The following is an 8,693-nucleotide window of genomic DNA, read 5'->3' on the forward strand; positions in this document are numbered from 1 at the left end:
CTATGGTTTCGGTGAGTTTGGTTGTGTTTCTCGAAAACTCACTTTTCGATTCGGATGAGGATTGACTTTCTGAAACCTATTTCGGGAGAGGGGAAAATTGTGAAATAAGGTTGGGTATACGAGTGCCATAGAGTAATAATGTCATATATTTTGATAATGAAATTATTGGGGTTGAAAACATAGGAGCGTTAGGTTGTGGTCAATAAACCGACGTATCGAAAGTAAAAACATTTTGAATTAGTGTCGTTGAGCAATTTCAATGCGATTTGTTTGGATCGGATATTGGGTTGAGATTGGTGAGAGAGTTGCTTGGATTCATTTTGCTAAATGGAGGTTTGAATAAATGGTAGAAAATGTTAGAAAGTTGTGTGAAACAAAGAGTAAAGATGTAATATTAATAGTAGTATTTTTAAACAAAAGAAAAAGGTAAAAAAAAAAAAACTAGCAGTTCGAGGAGAAGAAAAGGAACAAAGGCACGGGGTTTGGCTCTTTTGTGGGGGTCTTCACTGCATACTAGAAGTGTGGTGCACTAAAAAAACAATTAGCGGCAACATAGGTCGCCGATAAAGAGTAACAAAGTCGCTGGTAATGATAATAGCAGCGATACATCATCACTAATAAGTCGTAGCTAAAGGTTCATGTCGTCGTTATTGGTGTCACTGTTAATAACTGCATTTCTTCTATTGGTGTCACGGTTAATAATTGTATTTCTTGTAGTGAGGTGTTTACCATACCACCGTGGTTCCATGTCACCTCTTTGTTGGTTGCGGGGCTAATACATCCAATGACCTTATTAGTATTCAAAAATATCAAGACAATCTATAAATAATTATTTGTGTTGGGAAACATTATTATAATATATGCGTATCATTAGTGTTATACTTTTTTTACCCTTCAATTCCAAACAAGAATCACGAGCTTATGATTCTTTTCCTCGTCAGTCCTCCCCGTGTTACCATTGTCTAGTCTCCCATATCCCTTGTTTTACTAATATGCCCTCAGTGCTCTTTTCAAAATACTCAAATACTATTATTAATTAATCAAACATTATAAGTATTTCCAACTAATGATTAACCTATAGGCAATAAAGTTAACGTAAAGATTGTAAAGACTTGCATATTTAAAGAATAGTAGCGATCGAGGATAGACATCATTAAAAATCTAACGATGAAAAAAACATATTAAACACCAAGTATAAGTTATTTGTCAGTTCTGAAGCAGGAGTCAAGAAACAATTTGCAACGTTAATGTCGTGGTCCTCCTTGATACCCTTATATTCACGCAATTCGATCGGCCAATGAGAGAATTTTAAAATCTAGATTAAACTTTCATATATGTGTCTATAACACATATATATGTTATTCGAACTTAAAAGGTGTAGAATGAATAAAACCTAATGGGTCATGATCACCTTTTTTTTTTTTTTTGTATTTCTTGGGATTTACACAAAACCGAGTATAGTGTTAAAACTCAATAAAAAGTTGTAGGAATCCGAGGACCATAATTTGAGGGAGTATTTGGTATTATAGTCCAAATGGAGCATAAAAGAGCCATGTGTGATTACTGATCAGTAGCAAACACGTCAGTAATCAATGATTCGAGGGCTCATCTTCTCTTTATAATAATAAGATTCAGAGATATATAGTTGCTGCAGGTTCATACTTCATATTCAAAGGAGGAATTAAAAGAAGCAATTAACTAAACATGGTGTCAAGAGAGCACAAGAAAGCCACACTGCATGAGAAGCTGCAACTTCTTCGTTCTATCACAAACTCTCATGCAGTAATTCCCTGATCCGTTCCATTCATTGGCTTATAAATTTTTTCATCTTCTTCAATCATGCATATATATGCACCAAAACCCTTTGATTATCGAAAGGATTATTATATTTGTTCCCTATATGTTATGTACTTTTTTGGTCATCTCTGTTCGATCTTTGATTGGTTCTATATGTGTGAAATCCGATTAAGTTAGTTGAAACCCCTTTAAATTATAGCTTTTAATCATATTTATATAATCTGAATTTTTAAAAATCTATCATATACTCGTTGCAGAAGAACGATTCATCGATCATACTAGATGCATCCAAGTACATCGAAGAGCTCAAACACAAAGTACAAATACTAAATCAAGATATAGCAAGCGGACAAAGCTCAAGCTACCAGAATTCATGGCCTGTGGTACTACTATATATGTATTTTCATTAATTAATGCTGGATTCGTCGTGTCCCTATCAATATTCTTATTTTATGAGTTTCAAGTTCATTAATTATACGAGTGTGACTGATAAGATGTATAAAGATTAATTAGAGATGAAACAAAATTAGGTAAAGAATGAAGCTCCATAGATCACTTGTCGTTATTCATCTTTTTCTTTAAGATACGCAAATTAAGGTGTATAAATTGAATTCACGTGTTTTAATTTTTGTAATTGAGTCCATCGTTTTTGTTTGTATACGTATATGCTAATTAATGATCATGTTGTATCTGTTGCAGGTAACAGTTGAATCTGTAGAAAAGGGTATACGAGTAAATCTCTACTCAGAAAGAAGCTGTCCAGGTCTACTGGTCTTTGTTTTGAAAGTTTTTGAAGAACTGAGTCTTAATGTATTGGAAGCTAGGGTTTCTTGTACAGGCAGTTTTCACCTTGAAGCACTTGGAGATGAGGTACTTTAATTCATGCATCAACTTATCACTAACTACTATATATACTTTTCAATATCACACACACACACACACATACAAACAAACATGTAAAGCTAATAGGGAAAACCCCAACATGTACACATGGTTAATTAGCCTTTTGTACTAATCAACACTAACTTAATATCTGGAATTTTAATTAATGTATATGGGAATTTTGTCGTTTTCATGCGTGAATTTGAATCTTTAGCACTTCTTGATAAGTTTCGAGATTGGGGTTCTTCAAGTTAAACGATTATAACTAGAGGGCCCATGTATTTCCTTGATTTCTTAGTTTTCTATGAAATTTTTTCATAATTTGTGTTTTAAGAAGGTTTTGAATACACGAAATGAAAGGCATTACAATGTCATTTTAAGAAGCGAACTGATCAGAAGGACTGGTTTTTGTAGAGTGACGAAAACGGTGAAAGCATAGACGCCGAAATGGTGAAACATGCAATCTCGAATTCCATTGAAAACTGGACCCAAAACAACCATCATCAAGGCTGATAAATCATGCATCTGGTTTGCTCTAGTTTCATAAATCTTGTTCATTTTTGTAGCTAGCTATGCTTGAATTAATTCCTCTATGTTCATAAACAGGTGTATCTTAAATCCATTGTAATGTTCCAAAACAATGTTTTATCATATAAACAAAAAGTGATAACATGATTCGGTTGTTATAATAATTAAATACGTATAATATATATATATATATATATAGTAATAGTATGACAATTGATTAATTGTAGCTCGATCAAATATCACTTCTTCTGTTTTTGATTTCCAAAAAGGAAGCCCTCGTTATCTGAACAGTCAGATGTGGGTTCTTGAGTGCAAACACATCAAATCTAGCTGCAAAAACTATATCCTCCATGTTCTTAACAACAAAACTCAATGCAGTCTCCTTAAGGTTGCGATTACAAGTAGTATCTGAAATCTCAAGAATGTCAAGTGCGTTATTCGTGTTAAGGATTTCAAGCATTCGGTTCTCACAAAATTTTTGTAAGAATGGGATTTCATATTTGTCAGCTGCTATTGATAATGAATAGAGATGTTTTTCGAGCTTTTCTTTCGCCAAATCACCACTGTAAAGGAATTCCAGTAAAGATTCGATTTCTTCATGGTTTAGTTCAGGGAGGGTAATTGTGTCATTTGGTGCAGCTTTGCATCCATCAGAGTCTAACATGTTTCTAAATATATTCGACCTTGTTGCCTGTATATGTTACAATAATACAACATCAAATCATGAAGTTACAAAAAGTTATATATATATATTACTTAAATTAGTGTTATAATTAAAAAAAGCACTTTCGACAAACTTAATGATACAGAATTTAAATTACTAGCTCATATGATTTAAGGCTTTAAACCCAAGATTAATGGGCCACAAACTCATATAGTTTAAGCCCAAATAGTAAAATTAAATATTATGCGTTTATTTTTTTAAAAATATTTTTTTATTATTTTTAGATGATGATAAATGTAATAAAATTTTATTAATTTTTTAAAATATAATAAATAGTATGTAAGAAGATGATACAAAAAAAAGTAGACAATATTTTATTTTTTGCCCATATACTAATACATTGCATAATTTCTTTCACACTCCAAAGCCCAAAACAAAAGTTAATCTAGACTCTAGAATCTTAAAGATATTTAAAGAATAAGTTTATTTTTCTTGGTGAGATTTATTTCAAATATATTTATTTCTTCGTCAACAATTATTGCAAAATAATGACGTTGACTTTGGTTTTGAAGTTATATCATTTTGTTTTATCAATGAGTATTTAAAATCTTCTTATCGGGTTTTCTTATTAAAAAAAAAGTTCCAATACCTACCTGCATTCTCAATGGTGTAACTCAACTAATAGACTAATAGAAACATATCTTTGATTCTATATATAGTATCTTTATGCAAATTCCTATTTAAATACTATATCAAATATTTAAGGAACAATTTGGAGGAATTTACTTATGAATTGGTCAGTTTTGTATGCATATTGAATAATGATGAGTAATTTAAAAAGAGAGGAATTGAAGAGTAGTACCAACCAGTAATGCTCTATGTGCAGGTATGGAGGGAGCATCGTTACCAGGCTTGATAAGAATGTCTGTATGAATCTGATCTCTAAATGCATCAATGAATCCACTTAAAAATCCCAACTTTTGATTCATTTCTTCTTCCATCTTCCTCATCTCCTTCAACCATTTCAATGAACTCGAGAAACCCTACAACAAGTTCAACATTTTCCTTAATTAGTTTACACCGGTTAACTTTTCCATTTATTCACATGAAATTACAAAGACGATTTTACCCGTAACATGTTAGATTTTGAGTTTCGAATATCAACAATAACATTTGGACAATTCAAGGATCGTGTATGATCATATCTGTGACTTCGACCCTATTGTTTGGGTATCACGAAAAACAATTTGGGATAATCTAAGAACAAATTGAAACCGACATAACGATTTTAAATACAAAAATCCCAAAACTAACCCATAAAAACAATCACGAAAAGGTATATTATAAGTATGAGAGACAATAAATCTTTAAAGTTTGTACATGTAACGCACCAACACATTAAAATCAAGAACGAGAACCAATACACCAATTGTTTTTAACTATTTGGTCGAATTGATCATTTAAAAATTACTTTGCATGCTTATTGCTATAATCGTATTTAATATTAGTAAAATAATGATTAACAAGCTAAAATTCTTGAATAATTAGTAGAATTGACTAACTAGTTAATTACCTTGGAAGAACCGGAGGCATCACCAGATAATTTCCCAGAAAGTTTATGATCGTCGATCTTGTTTGTGATGGCGATAATAGTTTTGGCACCTTCATAACAAGCTACGCATATAGTGTTCCTTGGAGGCCTCAAATTATATGGCATCGTGCTACATACTGAGCAATCCATGTTCTTAATTATTTCCCTTCTAAAAAAGCGCCAAATATATATATATCAAGATTTTGAAACTAACAGAAATCCTTATTAAGAACTGAAGAACAAAAAATAAAATGAAAATAATGAAGAAGGAGACGAAGATGAAGGTGATCGAATGAAGTATTGTTTAAGAGATAATGTGTTGGAGGTTGCTTTTTGAAGTTATATATGGAAGAATCCACAAAAGGAAGCAATTAAAAAATTGCTTTAGTTATAAGCATATATTAATTAAATATTACATCAAAGTATATATATAATCATATATAATTAATTAATGTTTCCCAATTGGAAATATAATTCTGCCTTCCTAAAAGCCACGCTTTCTTTTGTTATATTTTTCTTCCTTCGAGTCAAATTATTTTGTTTTGTATAAATTCAATAAAACTGAAATTACTAAAACACCCTTGTGGTGAAAGGATTTTTTTTTTTTCATATTTATGATTTTTACAGAAATCTATATGCCCACTGAACTTTTAAATTGAAGGGTCATACTGTTGACATTTAAAAAATATATATATAGGGAAAACTAGTAAAAAAAACAAATTTAGTGTTATTTACTAAAACGTCTCAATAACTCATTTATTTAAAAAACCCCTACAATCGGAAATCAAGATGCTTTACAAATAACTCCGTTTAATTTATGTAAACTATAATAAAACTTCATTTTCGATTTCACTTGCGATTAATTTTAATTTCAGGTTTTCAGGAAATTTAAATTATTTTACTTTTGATAAAATTTCAAGATATAGTTAAATATTTGCTGATTAAGTATCACTTACTGATGCTGTTAATGCAATTTTATCATTACAAGATATCTAGATCATAATTAAATAAACAAATATTAATATATTAAAGCAATGTCTATAACTAAACAATGCAATTATAGAAAGACAAACAAAAATAACATTATTGGTAGATTAATTTGATTTTATTAAAATATGGTTATTCAAAACAGTTCATTTTCGTTGCATTTGTTTCCACAAAGTTACCTTTTTTAAATATTCTTTACACTTGAATAAGTAACAAATCGATATCACTTACAGAGTTATATATCATTATTATAAAAAATAGATAAAGAGAGCAAAGGGAATAATAGTTGGTGGAGGGTATAATTGTCAAATACTATGAAAGATGAGGGGGTGGGGTGGGGTACCAATGTAGTGGTTAGAGAAGAGAACCCAAATATAAAAGACGAGGAAATTGGAAAAAGACATCCCAGCCTTATAACAGCAAACATGTGGTAAGCCAAGCACGTCTTTCGTTACCCCCTAAACATCTATAAATTTCAAAAATCAGTCCCTACCTTTAAAAATTATAAACATTTAAGTCCAGCCTGTCCACATCAACACAATTCCTAATTATTACACTAACTACAAGATTCTCTTTTTAATTATATAGATAGGACCCGATAACCTACTCTGTCTTCACGTAGTGTTTTGTGAACCATGAGATTGTAAAAACACATATTTGCATTTATTTTTGTACATTAACTTAAAAATAAGGTTGATTTGATTATCAAATAAGACACATAAAGGAAAATAAAATGGACCCGACACATACGAGATGCAACCAAACACAAACGAGTTAATTGTTGAGATGTGGAAATCAATTAAAAAAAACATACTATTTCGTATTAGGTCTATAGCTCTTACATATTAATATTCTTAAGCCCAATACATGGAATATATGAAAATAAGCTTAAGCCCAACTAAAAGTCGACCATTAGCCCAATAGGCCATAAAACTTTGGCACAAAAAAATAACCATATAAATTTAGCCTTATTAAACCATAGACCCTGGTCCAATAACTCTATATCAGATATTATTACAAACAATATAATATCATATAGAATTTAACACAATATCAGCAAGCTAATTTATTTTATAATTTTAAAATTACTATACAAAGCAAGGTAGGAATATTTGGGTGCATTATTGTAGAAACTATCATCGTCTTCAGTGGATTTAAGGCCATCGCCTATTCCTTATTTCGGTTCATTTTGACGGTTGTGATAAGCTCCACTATTCTCGTAATGGTGGTACAGTGCCACACCAGATAACACTGCCAACGTTAAAGCTTGTGCATGCATCCTATAGTGGAAAACCAAATACATAGTATTAAAATAACCACAAACATAAATAAATATAAATTGTTTAAATGCTTCATTAAACAATTAAATAATTTGTAGATTAGAAACCTGGCATGAATAAGCCTAAGGCTAGGCTTAAATGGAGCTCTCTTAGCACTTGCGTAAGCCATTGATGCTCCAACTGATGTTGCCCAAATTGTGCCTACATATACATTTATCAACAACACTCAGTTATATTTATCGGTTTGATTATTCAAAAAATTAAATCTATCATTACATTGAATAATAAAAGTTAAAGTTTATAAATTAAACAAACCAATGCTGGTGAGCTTGTGGTTTGAGACCCAAGATTGCAAGCCTTCCATTTCAAAATTTGTTTGTTTTTGAGGTGAATGCTGCCAAAGTGTGGAGTGGGTGTTGGTATATATAGAGGGAGGGATTGTGAATGGGGGTATTTAAGTAAATTACACTTTGAAATATATTATTTATATTCTGGCCCCTGGAGTTTGTGTACTGTGAAAGAACAGTGAGGGAAAAACCAGTGGCTGTTGAAGGACAAAATACATATGCTATTTATATTTTACATTTAACACCCCTGACTTCGACAAGTTTTTCATGAACTACCAAAAGTTTGAAGAAGAAACGGTGGGCTGTAGTGGTTGAAAAGATCCCTTGTTTTAGTTTTTGGATAAATGGGCCTCCTCGTGGTTTCTCATACAATGGATTCTATCTTGGGATCCCACTTTTTCTGCTTTCGCTTTTCGGGAATTGGTGTGTGTAAATATTTAAGGATAACATTTTCTCCCTTAAATCTTACTATTAAAATTTGATATTTGATTTACGGTCTTATTTAAATCAGAATCGATATAAATCCATTTGATTTTTAGTTGTTTATAAATTTTCACGTGCTTATCACATGCTTAGGTGGTTAAGTCGGTTAATATTCTATTAGAAGTTGGTTATAT

The 8,693-nt window shown here is 31.1% G+C and overlaps 2 protein-coding genes and 1 long non-coding RNA gene across 3 annotated transcripts; 1 reads left to right on the top strand and 2 right to left on the bottom strand.

Moving 5' to 3' along the window:
• The first annotated feature begins 1,403 nt into the window (after window positions 1–1,403).
• Window positions 1,404–3,282, top strand: LOC145028388 (transcription factor SCREAM-like protein). Its single transcript, XM_078977069.1, has 4 exons — window positions 1,404–1,782; window positions 2,055–2,180; window positions 2,497–2,667; window positions 3,094–3,282. Exons 1-4 carry the CDS (start codon window positions 1,705–1,707, stop codon window positions 3,190–3,192), a joined length of 474 nt encoding a protein of 157 aa, XP_078833195.1. The 5' UTR covers window positions 1,404–1,704; the 3' UTR covers window positions 3,193–3,282.
• A 27-nt stretch (window positions 3,283–3,309) lies between these two features.
• Window positions 3,310–5,762, bottom strand: LOC145028387 (BTB/POZ domain-containing protein At3g56230-like). Its single transcript, XM_078977068.1, has 3 exons — window positions 5,445–5,762; window positions 4,738–4,914; window positions 3,310–3,898 (listed from the first exon to the last, which is right to left on the bottom strand). Exons 1-3 carry the CDS (start codon window positions 5,610–5,612, stop codon window positions 3,440–3,442), a joined length of 804 nt encoding a protein of 267 aa, XP_078833194.1. The 5' UTR covers window positions 5,613–5,762; the 3' UTR covers window positions 3,310–3,439.
• Window positions 5,763–7,435: 1,673 nt separating this feature from the next.
• On the bottom strand, window positions 7,436–8,116 carry LOC145029397 (uncharacterized). Its single transcript, XR_013676509.1, has 3 exons — window positions 8,045–8,116; window positions 7,837–7,930; window positions 7,436–7,729 (listed from the first exon to the last, which is right to left on the bottom strand). It is a non-coding gene; the product is annotated as an uncharacterized LOC145029397 (long non-coding RNA).
• Window positions 8,117–8,693: the final 577 nt, after the last annotated feature.

Source organism: Lactuca saligna, chromosome 2, assembly GCF_052625555.1.
Source record: "Lactuca saligna cultivar CGN05327 chromosome 2, ASM5262555v1, whole genome shotgun sequence".
Taxonomy (NCBI): domain Eukaryota; kingdom Viridiplantae; phylum Streptophyta; class Magnoliopsida; order Asterales; family Asteraceae; genus Lactuca; species Lactuca saligna.